General features: G+C 40.5%; 1 protein-coding gene across 4 annotated transcripts; it reads left to right on the top strand.

The window, feature by feature from the left end:
- The first annotated feature begins 131 nt into the window (after positions 1-131).
- On the top strand, positions 132-13,162 carry ZCCHC8 (zinc finger CCHC-type containing 8). Of its 4 annotated transcripts, none has more exons than XM_062009932.1 (14): positions 132-427; positions 1,541-1,581; positions 2,188-2,262; positions 2,736-2,841; positions 3,554-3,631; positions 3,946-4,049; positions 5,764-5,829; positions 7,571-7,631; positions 8,068-8,210; positions 8,937-9,079; positions 9,572-9,684; positions 9,873-9,956; positions 10,780-10,894; positions 11,652-13,162. In XM_062009932.1, exons 1-14 carry the CDS (start codon positions 242-244, stop codon positions 12,464-12,466), a joined length of 2,130 nt encoding a protein of 709 aa, XP_061865916.1. In that variant the 5' UTR covers positions 132-241; the 3' UTR covers positions 12,467-13,162. The 4 variants fall into 4 exon arrangements, with proteins under 4 accessions (XP_061865916.1, XP_061865915.1, XP_061865917.1 ...); XM_062009931.1 differs by having other exon boundaries at positions 7,568-7,631; XM_062009933.1 differs by lacking the exons at positions 2,736-2,841; positions 3,946-4,049; positions 5,764-5,829.
- Positions 13,163-13,629: the final 467 nt, after the last annotated feature.

The following is a 13,629-nucleotide window of genomic DNA, read 5'->3' as shown; positions in this document are numbered from 1 at the left end:
CCCAGCAGGCCCCGCGCCCGGCCCAGCGCGGACTCCATCTCCCGGTGCGCCCCGCGCCATGGGCTGGGCGCCGCCGTGCGGGCTGCGGCCGGGGCATGCTGGGAGTTGTGGTTCCCCGGCTCCGCCAGGGGCGAGGGCCCGCCCGCCCGGCGTTTCCCGCTGCGAGCGGCGGCTCCTGCTGCCCTTTGCCCCCGCGCCAGTTCCCCACCCCCAAGCCCCTCCCTTCCTGCTGCAGCCTAAGATGGCGGCTGAGGTGGATTTCGGCGACCGCGAGCTCTTCCAGCAGCTCGAAGAAGAGGACGGTCCGCCGCCACCGCCTCCCCTCAGCTTCGAGGAGGAGGAGGAGAGACCCGAGAAAGCCCTGGAGGAGCTCTGTGCTCGGCTGCTGGAGCGTGAGGAGACGGTGCGGCGGCTCCGGGCGGAGAATATCCTAACGGCAGAGGCAGGGCCTGCTGCGGGACGGGCTCGGCGGGGCGGGGGGAACGGGCGCCGTCCTGCCGCTGGTTCCCTTCCGGGCCAGCCGTGGCGCCAGGGGCTGGCGGCAGCCTCCGGTGTGAGGGGCTCCGGCAGTTCCCTCCTCCCGGAGTGGGGGGCTCCGGCGTTTCCCTCCTCCCGGTGTGGGGGGCTCCGGCGTTTCCCTCCTCCCGGTGTGGGGGGCTCCGGCGTTTCCCTCCTCCCGGTGTGGGGGGCTCCGGCGTTTCCCTCCTCCCGGTGTGGGGGGCTCCGGCGTTTCCCTCCTCCCGGTGTGGGGGGCTCCGGCGGTTCCCTCCTCCCGGGGCCCTGGCGCGGCCAGGCCCTGTGCTTTTGTGGGAAAAGGCAGTCGGAGTCACGGCTTGTCCCGAAGAAGGATGAGAAATGAGCTTGGCGGGGAGAGGGCAGCTGCTCCCCGGCAGCTGCCGGCTTGGGCCGCCGCGAGCCCGCGTCTTGGAGCGGTGACTGGGCTTTCCTGGCTTCTGCCTCTGTCCCTTAAGAGGAAGTTTTTGCGAAAGAAAACTCTTCTCCTCAGTACGTCCAGATCTGTGCCAGCTTCGTTTCGCTGGCCAAGGAGGTAGTGGAGGTCTTGAGTGCTGGGATGAGTCTTAAAACCCTAGACGGTGGACGCTTTCTTTGTGTCTTTCTAAGGAAAAGAAAGAGTTGTGCATTTATCTAGAGAATCCTTTCTGAACAGAGCTAGAAATCATTTTAAACTGTTGAACTGTGAATGATTTCCTAGAGGGGAGGGCTGGAGTTGGAACTGCTTTTTATAATTTATTTTCTGTGTACAAATGCGTGTGTCTTGCTGTTGATATTTTTTGAGGTGAGTGTAGATATTTTTACAACACAACCGGTTTGTGTTTTCTTGAGTTTTTCCAGTTGATGTGTGTGTTTGGTTTGGTTTACTTTTTTAAGCAATCGATGGAAAGGAGGGTCTAAAATCCCCCTTGTTCTTCCGTGGAAATTGTGTTAGTGGTTTTCTTTTGTGTGTTCACCCTTTAGTTAATTAAGATGTGACTCTGTGTCTTCTGAACAAAGTGATGGTTCCTTAACAGAAGATTTACATCAGGAACTTAAAAGGAAGCTGAACATTCTGACTCGTCCTAGGTATGTTAAAGCTGACTTAAAACACTGTGTGTTTGAGAGTTTGTCCCAGATAAAGCTGCCTGAGGTAACAGTGTCTTGTCCCATCTTTTGGGAACGTTGTTTTTCTGTATCCTGGTCCCTGTGTAGGTGTTTGGCTTCTGAAATGCCATTTATAATTCTTCAAAACTCTTTTAGGTTGGAGTATCAAGAACTTAGTGTGTGTTGTTGTAACTTTATTTATCTGTGTGTATGTGTTTAGGAAACTTACCTTGCCTTTAGGGAAACAATTTTCTTGTAAAGTTCAGCAATGACAGCAAGCACATTAAAACTGTTGAATAAGTAAGATCTTTTTGTAACAGTTTACTACAGTTAAAAGAAAACTTCTGTAGTGTGGTGTAGTGTTTTGTTTCACTTCCACCTTGTACCAGGCAACCTGTTTTGCTTGGAAGAGGATGATTTCTGTTTAAGTTAAAAGAACAGTACTTCTATTGGCCACATATTTCTCTGTGGACTCGACTTTTTGTCATGATAAAATGGATAGGGTAAAGTAAGTGTTAAAGTAAAGGAAATATTTACAGTAAAGCTACTACAGTAACCATTATCTGTGTCTCTGTTCTGTCCTTCTAGTGGAATTTCAGTGGAAAACTCCAAAGTTGATGGACCTCTGTTACAGATTTTATTTATGAACAATGTAATTTCTAAGTAAGTACTTTCCAACAAAAAGCAATCCTGTGAGGAAATGGGACTGTTTGTTTGGATATGTCAGTGTTTGCCCAAATGATGGCTGTCTCTTTCAAACTTAAGCTTCAAGGGGGGAAAGGGTAAGGAGCAGTATGGCAGGAGGTCTGTTGCTTTTGTTGGTAAACATCTGTTTTTGTCCTAAAACGTGAGTTGCACAGACTTGGAGTGAGTCTGAATAGCAGTTTGAGTTTCATGACTGTTGTGGCTAAATACAGTAAAATAAACTTTCCCTGCCTCTGAGTTGATTTCTTTTGCCACACTAATGTAAGGGCACTCTCTAATCAAAGGTTGCATTCACATCCTGGAGACTGGGAGGAGAACTGGAAAAGAAATTGACTGCCCCTTTCCTAAGTTCTTTAGTAAATAATGACCAGTAAAAATGTTTCAGTCTCGCTCATGTCTCCATCTCTGTGTACCCCTTCACTCCCTCACAGGCAGTATCATCAGGAAATTGAAGATTTTGTTTTTAATTTAGTTCAGAAATACGAAGAGCAGAAAAGAAGTGAACAAGAGAAAACACACTTCAATGTTAAGCCACAGGTACTTACTAGGTGCTCCTTCCCTTGCATCCTTAGAATGGGGAATATTGAAATTCTGCACTGCTAGGTAGATGAGTGATAGATGTTTTTCCCTGTTTAACTGCAAATCAAATAGCTATCAAAACAAATGTTGTATAACTGTTCAAAAGATTTAGCAGACCAGGACAAAGAACAATCTCTTTTATCTCCCCATGAAAATTATTGTTGAAAATTTGTCCTGGCAAAATTTGTGTAAAGACAAAGCAGTGGTTTGGTTCAAATACAAGAAGAGACTGTGAGATACAAACTTCATGCATCTTCTTCTGACTATATTTCTCCCAACTTTGATTATATGTAAGAGCATGACAGCACAATCTGGAAATTTCCACACTCTTCTCCTAATTTAGAGTTCAGAGTTTTTCTTGATGTTCACTTTGAATGAACTGGTGGAATGGCACATTATTCTCCATCTTTCTCTTGGCTTTTGAGATCAGAATGAAGATGTTCTTATGTAGCAGAATTCTTGCCAGGACATTAGAAATGAGCTGTGTCATACTTTGGAAAAGCATTATGAATAATGTAGATATCTCCATCCTACTGTTTAACTAATGTTTCATGGAAGAATAGAAATTGTGCTCTACGTTCTGTGCCTTTTACATGCTTTAGTTATTTAGGAGCTCTTCTGTTGACTATTATTTTTAACTAATGATTTGCATTTTTACTTTTCATGTCAGCCCTCCAGCATTCTACTGGAAGAGGATTGTAAAACAGCAAGCTCAAATTCTGTTAAAAAACATAAAGAAGCTTTTAGTGTAAGTTTTTGACTATGTACTCTTCAATGGTAGGTCTGACTTCTAATTCTACCTATTTCAATATACAATATAGAATAAGATCTGGTTAAATTCCATTTATCAGTGCAATAGCAGTTAAGTGCAGCATGTTTTGGCTACATGAGTGGAAAAAATATTTGTGCAGATGTGGGTGTGTATTTGTAAATTGTTACAGAGTGGGGGAAAAAAGCCAAAAAACCTGGAAGTATTTCAAGGAGTGTAAATGTATAGAAATGCTACCAATCTGCCCTAAATACTGACACATTTCTGACAATTTTCTGACTTTTTTTCTACAGGTTGTAGGAAGTGTTCTGTATTTTTCCAATTTTTGTCTCGATAAACTGGGACAGCCCATATTAAATGAGAATCCACAGCTGACAGAAGGATGGGAAATACCTAAGTATCCTGTTTACTAAAACAAGGGGTTTTTTTTCCTTTGTCAAATCCAAAGAATGCCAGTTGGTAAATTGAACTCAAATCCTGTTCAGTAGTTTGTAAGTGTCTCTAAAAACCTTGTCAGTCACTAGCGATGAAAAGTGCTAATGGGTCATTAAAGGCTTTTTTACTGCAAACATACAAGTATTTTGACAGGATTGTCTTACTGATTTTTGGAAGGCTGGTGCTTGGGAAGAGTGAATGCCTAAGCCCCATAAATATTACCTTGTGACTTCAGAGATTTCCTCAGCTAGTCTGTAATCAGGTTTGGAGTGACAGCTCATTCCAGATACAGCTAGGTGTTCTCCCTCCATAAAATCTGCTGTTTGGGAGGAGAAAAGGGTTTGGCAAACTCAAATATGCTACGAGGTCCTTTTTTATGTTGTTCCACAGTGGGAGCCAGAGGAAAGTCTTTTAATACAATTTAATTATGGAATGCTTTTAACTTACATCCATTTAAAAGTTGATTCTCTACTGTTAAAGACAGTATTTGAAAGGTGGAATTGACAGAAATGCTGGGAAAAGTGTTTTTAAATATTGTAGTCCTTCATGACAAAAAGAAGCTGGACAAGAAATTTCTCAAGTGAGGTCATCTCCTCAGTTCTCCAGTACTGCTTCTGCCCCAGAAGGAGTCAGGACAAGAGCCAATTTCTCAGTTAACTTCTGCAGTATCTAGTTACCAAGTTTGTAATAAAGGTCATTTCCCAGTGTTAAAAAATTACTTGTATCTGAACAAAACCTGCAGATTTGTAAGCTGGCCAACTTGGGTTTTCTTTGACTGTGTATGCACTGTGCTGTAATTTGACAATTGGAAAGCTGTCTCTGTTACAGTGCATTAAGTCAATCCTGTTCTCCAAATGATATTTGTACTCTCTCCCAAGCTCTAGATGAAGGAAGTAGATGCCTAACAAGAATTTCTGCTAAAATTCCAAGTGTGGCTGTACTTTCAGCTTAGCTTTGATATTGTTATTTAAATGTGCTTAACTGCATCGTTCTTTAGAGCAATAGGTGGCATTAAGCCTACAGTAGCACTTCCTTCTGAGTGAAGTGGTCTATCAGTTACTGTGCTCCTAAATGACCACAGTACTGAAATCAATTAACACATCCATTTGATTCTGGCTTCTTTTCTTTTTAAAAGCAGCACTTAGATTCTGCAAACTGCTGTGCTTTTGAACTCAGATGAGTTGGAAATGGAAATGCTGGTCCATTTGCAGCCCTCTTGCCTTCTCATGTTTTTAGGCAAATGGGCAGAGCAACTGGCACATTGCAGTCCAAAAGCAAACACAAGTAGCATGATGTGAGCTGTCTCCATCTGCTTGAGAAGTGAGTTATATTTTTGAAATGCTACCAAAATATGTTTTTGGTAAGATTGCTGTGAAGCATCTCAGAGCTTTTAGCCTCAAACTTCTGCCTATAAACAAGAAGGCTGTAGTTTTAGCAGGCACTGATAAAGAACAAAATTGGTTACTGGGCAAAAACTGTGTAGGAGGAAACAATGCAAGCCCATCTTAGTCAATTATTTCCAGTTTTATACTATGGACTTCATAGCAAGGACCCATCTGTACCTTAATCTGGAAGAGTCAGTGTTGTATTCAAAGCACTTTTAGCTTTTCACTGATATTTTAAACAAGACTGAAATTTTGCTTCATCCAGTAGCAGTTCCTTATTGAAATCTAAAGATATCAGCAAGTTTTCAGCCACATTCTCTCCCTAGATGGACAAGAAATACAAGTCAAACCAAAAAGGTTTGTATTACTCTTAAATGTAAAAGTTTTGAGCTGAAAAGTTCAATTGTGCACTGTGATTATTCCTCAGCATACTAAACCTTTGAAAATACTTGAGCAGTGAGTTTAAGTGAACCAGTGCTGAGGTTTGCATTCATTGGGTCTCTCTTGTTTGTTGACTTTATTTAGGAAGGACCTAAAATCAATGTGTAAAAGCTACAAAGTTTATACCCTGTGATACTGCTGCTTGTCATTTTAGTGATTGCCCTGTCATCCTTGCACTGGTATATTGTCATCATTCTTACTGTTTTGTAGAACAATCCCTGCCTAATTAACTTTATAGGCTTTTAAGACAGACCAAGTTGATTGTATGGCTTTTATGGGAGCCTGTGTGGTCGCTGATTTCAGATGCTATGAAGGCCAGGCAAGCCTTGAGTGGGAATTTCAAAGATAAAGGAGCATGCTGAGTTAAACTCTGGTTTGATTAGAAATGCTACTGTGTGAATGGAAAGCAGATTGGAGGGTTGTGCTCATGGTATGGGGCTGTGATAAAATACTTCAATCACCACAAAGGTCTCTGAACACTGTAAAGAGATTGGGGAAGGGGTGGGTGTTGACCTGAACACTCATTCTGTCTCACCCTTTTGTCTCCACTTCTGGTTCCTGTCTTAATTCAGGAAAAATAAATGTTCAGAAAACAAATACTTCTCTAAAATCTTGTAAGAGGTAGGGATCTATGTTCCCTCCAGTAATGCTGAAAATATTGGCTGCCATAGTGAATTAAACTTGAATCCAGCTGTGGTTCTGTTCCAGGTTTTCAGTGCACAGTTTCACAAAATGCATAACTTGTTAGAACTGTGGATTTTCCAGAGAAGTAGTCAGCTCTCCTCCCTTCTGGTAACTGATTCTCAGTATTGTGGAAAGGTTCAGGCCTCTGATATGGGCATGAAAGGAAAAATAAAGGTATTAGTGTACTTCAGGGGTATCCAGTTGAAGAGTTCCTTACCTGTACTCTAGAGTTAAAAGTACTGTTTAAACACCTTCACTTCCCTTCCTCTAGACATAGCATAAGCTTTAGGATGTAGGTTATGTTTTCATTTATTGGCATTATCTAAGCAAATGTTTACATATCTAAGCAGAAATCCTCCAGCAAATACCTTTCTGTCTGTGGCATGATACAAAGACAAGCTGCTCCACCTTTAGGACAGTAAATTCTTGGATGAGGTTGCGCAGAGAGGTTATGCAGTCTCCATTCTTAGAAGTGTTCAAGACTCAACTGGATAAAGCCCTGAGCAGTATCATCTGATCTTGTAACTGACTCAGAGAGAGATCTCCTGAGGTCCAGCTTGAATTATTCTATGACTACTCTATTCCCTTGCAGAAATAGATCTCTGTGATAGGGGATATAAAAGCTCTACTGCTTGAAAGTACTACCTTTCCCCTATAGTTATGGCTCTCTGTCCTCACCATGTGTATTCTCCCCACTGTCTCTCCTCCTCAAAGCTGTGCCTGTGTGTTTCTCATTTCTTGTCTTCTTAGGACTGTGAAATACCAATATTTACTGTTACTGTGGCTTGAAGGTTGACATTAAGCAGCCTGTTTAAGAGAAGCAGAAGACAGCATACGAAATCAGCAATCAGTGCTCCCATTTTTTTTCTTTCTAAGTCTAAAACTAAAACTCTAACAAGATTTGAAATAATTCAGTGCATTTAACATTGCAAAGTGATTTCCAGGCTTAACTTCTTGTGCATTTTTTAAGCAGGCCAAAACCTCATTGTTTCAATTGTGGTTCTGAAGACCATCAGATGAAAGACTGTCCAAAGGTAAAGTCTCTGTCAGTATTCCAAAGGCTGTTGCTCTCCAGGAATTGTTTCAGTGTAACTGTACAATTAAATAAATTAGGTGCATTAGGGTCAAGATGTACAAAAGGTCATTTATCTTTGTTGATTAGATTACATTGTTCACACTTAGAAACTCCAATGTATTAAGTCAGTAGGTAAATTAATTTTAAGCTAATGGTTGGAATGTCTCCTTTAATTTATGGAGGGCCATTTTTCAGTTTGAACAGTCTTTCTGCTAGATCCAGTGCAAATACTTTGGGGCTTTTGGTACATAGTTTTTGTTCCATCTGTAATTCTGTCGCATAGCCAATGTGATAAACAGTTAAGCATGCTGAGGGCAAGGAGTACTGAGTTTATGGTGGGTGAAGCAGTACATAAATTGTCCAGATCTACATTTCCCAATGGTGTTCTCTTTAAGCCACGAAATGCAGCTCGTATAAGTGAGAAGAGAAAGGAGTTTCTGGAAGCCTGTGGTGAAGCGAGCAATCAGAATTTTCAGCAGCGTTATCATGCAGAAGAAGTAGAAGAGAGGTTTGGAAAATTTAAGCCAGGAGTAATCAGGTATCTCTTTTATTAGCTGTTGCACTGCTTTTCTGGAATACCTTTTGTACCTTTGGATTGACAGATGTTACTTTCCAGAGTTTATTCAGTCCATGTGTTCCTCTTAACTATGAGTTTATTAGGTTTGAATTTCTTTTGTTTAATAAATTGCTCAGATGCTTTTAAAATGAAAACTCATTGCTGGCTTAATAGTCCTACTCTTTCCCTTGGCACTTTCCCTAATGTACAGAGATAAATGTTGCTCTTTGGCTACTCAGACTGCAAATATCTTAAAGTTTCTAATTAACTAAAAATGCATACAAAATTCTGAAGATGTTGAGCTTTGCATGTCCCTTCCTCTCTTCTTCTCTCTAATCAAAGTGGTTTTAGATGTCATATGACAGCAGTAAAAAAAATCACCAGCAAATGTAGTGTTAAGTTCCACCCTTCTCATTGTGATAGATACAGCTAAGGCTAAGAGTCAGAAGTAACGAGTAAGTTGTTCTCAGTGTAGAACTGATTCTCATAAACTATTTAAGCATATCAGAAATTAAAGTTCTAGAAGTTATCTTTAACATCAGAGCTGGGTTTGACCTAAAGATGTTTTACCTGTGATCAACAGGCTCAAACTTAAGTTATTTTAACTTGATAGTTTAAAATTCAGCAAAGTGTTCTTAGCTTTCTGTTGTCAAAACTCATTTATGGATTTTTCTGGAGGATATTTTGTTTTCTGTTTTCTTTACTCAGTGAGGAACTTCAAGATGCACTTGGTGTCACAGATAAGAGTCTTCCTCCATTTATATATCGCATGCGTCAGCTGGGTTATCCTCCAGGTTGGCTCAAGGAGGCTGAAATGGAGCACTCAGGACTTGCACTTTATGATGGAAAAGGTAAGGAATGTGTGGGGAATTCATGTCTGTAAGCTGTTTACTGGCTGCATCCCGTTCAGGAGACATCAAAGTATGTAGTTTGTAAACCTTTGTCTTCCTCATGGAAAAGTGAGAAAGTTGGAAAGTTTTCTAAGGTCATGTAAAAACACTCCCCAGTGATGTGACAGTGAAACAACTTCTCTAATGATTGGATTGCACAGATGGAGACTCTGTCCATGTGATTTCACCCTTGCTTTAGAACACAGAGGCCTGTGAAACTGTGCCAGACTAGCAAATGGCTGTATACTTTAAGAGAATAAGACCATCAGGAAGCACAGAATACATTTCTTGCAATCCAACTTACCAAGTGATTTACCAGCTTTATACTGATGACTAAATAACACTTATGCTGCATCTCAGAGAACAATCATGGTGCCAAATTCTGAAGTTGGTAATGGATTTTTTTCAGTAACATTCTTAATTAGCATTGATAATAATTAGATTTTCTTATAGATGATGGAATGGAAGATGAAGGATCTCACCAACCAAAACACATCACTTATGACGTTTCTAAGCTGATAAACTATCCAGGCTTTAATATATCCACTCCAAGTGGAATCCCAGATGTAAGTTCTTTCAACAGGCTCTTGTTTTTAAGCACCTGGTTTGGGGCTGGGGTCTGTTGATGTCATTAACCTGACATCCATCAACTCAAATTCATCTTGGCTTTAGTCTCGATGCTTCTCTCTTAAGTTTCACTGTTGTGTTATTAGCCAACCATATGCAATATTATTTCTCTTTTCTTCTTCTGTAGGAATGGCAGATGTTTGGTTCCATCCCCATGCAGCCATCTCAGCAGAAGGATGTTTTTGCTAACTACCTTTCTAGTTTTCATGCGGTGAATATATCTCATTGTTACTTGCCAAAAAAAGTCTTGTTGTTCCTGTAGCTGATGGTGATCTCTCATCTTTTTTTTGCATAATGGGACATACTGTGTTATTGATACTCCTAGGTGTGAAATACTGATGCTTGACTTAACTGTTCTAAACATGAGGCTCCTTTTTGTTAGAACAAGTTCTATTATTTCAGTTCATATAAGCAGATCTCCATTGTGCAACACTTTATAAATGCTTGTGAAAAAAGCCTAAAACCAGTCTTAGTTCCAGACTTCCCTGGTAAGTGAAAAGCTTCCTAGTCTTAGTCATGTTTTTCAGTTATCTTATTATAGTGTCTTGAGAAAACACATGGTAGTCCTATCCTGTATCATTCCTAGGTCTTCTCTAATGTGACTCTAGCGTAGTTTTACCTACTAGAGAATGCTTCCAGTTGAGGATGGAAGATGTATGCTCTGCTCTCAGTCTCAAAGTGTAATGCCACATGGAGTTTAACAGTCAATTCTAAGCCTGCCAGGAAGGCACATGCAATGCTTGAGTTGTGATGGTCTTGTAAGATCTAGATGTCTAGGTTGGTAACTTGATTGTTATCCTGTGGTAGGAATGCAGACAGTCTTTTCTTAAACCTCAACAAGATCAGCCTTAATCCTGAACAAGATTACAGTTCTATTCAGTTGCACTAAATCTCTCAAACTTCAGAGTCTAGTTTTTACAGTGGATCATCAAATGATAGTTATGTAATTGCTTTAAATGTTTTTACAGCTGCAAATGTTGCCTTGTACAATTTAATACTAATTTCTTTTGTTTTCCTGGATAATTTCTCTTCAGCCAAGTCCAAAATCTAGCAATAAAAGGGCTGCATCTCAGTCAAGGTCTCATCATTCAAAACGACCGAAAGAGGACAATTTGGAGCTACCAGCAGCTGACATGGACCTAGATTCTGGTACAGTTATTCTGCAAGGCTTTTATTCCTAGTTTCAGGTTTTCATTTTAAAAGTAACTTGCTCTGAATGGAAATGCCAGTGTTCATGAAGAGAAACCAATGTGTTAGTATTCATTATGGTGGTAATTAATGTAAATGGTAACATACAGCATATGTGTCCTGCTCTAATTGCATCTGAGTCTCTCTACAGTATGCATTTTCTGTTGCTGTGATTGTCATATCTTCCAATACCAGGCAGGAGGTTTCAGATGTGCTCAGAGCGATTTGAGTGTTAGGTTACAAATTCCTATCTCTTCCCTTAAGGTGCATCCTAAAGAAACTTCTGTTATGAAGACCTTAAAGTCCTTAAATATTTAGATGAAATGACATAGGAAGTTACAAACTCACAGCTTTCTACAAATGAGTCAAACTCACATGAGGACTTAATATTCAAGTGTTAGAATAGCTGGGGAAACTTGTGTCTTTCCTTTTGGATTTCCTATGAGGAGGTGCTTCCGTGTGGAAAAGGTTTGTTTTGAGTACCTTCAATAGTATTTTGTCACCTTGAAAAGAAACAATAAAATGGAATGGCTTAGAGTTAAAATCCCCAGACTCACCATTTCAGTGGATGTTAAAACCTTCAAAAAGTTTGTTCTATCTCAGCTGAAAACCAAGGACATGACGACATAAGTCTGCTGGTTAATCAGAACAGCATCACTTTGATTCTTGTCCTAGTCAAATTTCAGATTCTAACACGTATCTTTTAATCTGTTTTCAGATCTGGAAGTGTCACAAAGATCTCAAACTCCTAACAGTTTTCAGTTTCAACCTCCACTGCCACCTGGATGTCCATCAATGCCAACTCCTCCTCCTTTACCTCAAGGAACACCTCCACCAAATCTTACACCACCTCAACCTTCAACACCCACCCGCCCTCCCCTTCCTCGGACTACTCCACCAGTGAATCCCTCTAGTGATATTCCTCAGCCAAAAATAGTGGACTCCATCATGGACGAGGATACTCTGACCTTGGAGGAGCTAGAGGAACAGCAGCGTTTAATCTGGGCAGCATTAGAGCAGGCAGAAAGCACAAACAGTGACTCTGATATCCCTGTTGGTACACCTCTAACAGGAAATTCTGTTACATCATCACCATGTAGGAACGAAGCAGATCCTGTTGCTGAAGTACGGTCATCTGAGCAGGTGATTACAGTGGAAACTAGGTTTTCTGACATCAGTGAACAGGTACCAGAAAATGAACATTCTGTCACTAGTCCTAATGCAGGAGATGGTTTACTTAACTTAAAGGAAAATGCTGATACTGCAGATTCAGAAGGCTTGCTGGATAACACCGTGCCTGCTCCTAACAGCGAGATTAACAATGGAGAAGATACAGGGAGTAATAAAGTGGTTGCAAGCACTGAACCCTCTGCAAAGAACTCCAGTCTTGTTCCTGATATGAGCAAGTTTGCTGCAGGCATAACACCGTTTGAATTTGAAAACATGGCAGAATCAACAGGTGTTTATCTGAGAATAAGAAGTGTGTTAAAAAATTCTCCAAGAAACCAGCAAAAGAAAAAGACTTCATCTTAACTGGTCTTCCTTTGGTTCGTTGTGTCTGAGTCCCTGCTTCCTTCTCTTCCTTTCGCTACTTTTACAGACTCTGGTAACCTTCCTCCTTTTGTGGGAAGGAGAAAATCTTGATGAATACAAGTCTGCCCCGTTCTTCCTTGGAATTGAAGTCAGTGCAGGGCTTCCATATTGACCAGGACCCACCAATGCAGCCAGAAACTAAAGTATATCCCCTAATTGCATCCTTCCACTAAGGAATAACAGGACTGTTGATTTAAGAGCGATTTCCTTGCCAATATGTGAAATTCTAAAAAGAGGAGTTTGTTGTTAGCTGTTCATTTCTTTGGCTAAGATTTATATTGTCCTTGAGTTTCAGGTGGATTGGTGATTTTTTTTTAATATCTGTTCTTTGTACAATAATCTGTTCTTTATACATTTTGCTAATTATCCTGTAGATAAGTTTAATATATTCAGAATGTTTTTAAAAAGGCCTAACATGGAAATTCCCCACATGAAAATCCTGGCAATTTGATGAAAATAATCAGGGATTACCAGCATTATCTTGACCATTTCAGATATTTTTATAAACTATTTATGTGGGTCGGTTTTAATTACCACTGTATCTTTTGTAACATGGTCCTTCCTGTAAACTTGCTGTACATACAATACATGTTCATTGTTGTGTACAGAGGTTTAATAAATGAGCTTTTATATAAAGTTTGGGTTTGTAATTTGAGTCCTCAGCCATCAAACTGCTGATTTCTTTTGGAATTAGAAAAACAAGCTGATGAGGATGAGTGAAGCTAAATGTCTTAGGAAAGGTCACAGCTGTTGGGCTCAGGTTTTTGTAATCAAACTGTTCAGATCACTTCAGCTACTTAAATAGAACCTTGCCATAGCGTTTGATTTTCATAATGTAAAGAACTTCCCACTTACAAAAGCTTCAATTAATTCTTACCAGTTATAATTTTGTTGCTTGATTGTTCTAACACTGTTTTGTTCCATTTTGTCTTCATAGGAGCCTGTAGGTGAAAGGCTGTACATGATTTGCATTGCCAACAGAGGGAGTACTAGATTGACTTAAGAGTATTCATTGGGGCCGGTAAAGCATTTCACAGAATCCTAAGGGTTGGAAGGGACCTCGAAAGATCATCTAGTCTAAACCATATTTGGTTGCCTTTTAT

The sequence above is a fragment of the Colius striatus genome, chromosome 17, assembly GCF_028858725.1.
Source record: "Colius striatus isolate bColStr4 chromosome 17, bColStr4.1.hap1, whole genome shotgun sequence".
Lineage (NCBI taxonomy): Eukaryota > Metazoa > Chordata > Aves > Coliiformes > Coliidae > Colius > Colius striatus.
The sequence above is the reverse complement of the archived record's forward strand: the minus strand, read 5'-3'. Positions and strand labels throughout refer to the sequence as shown.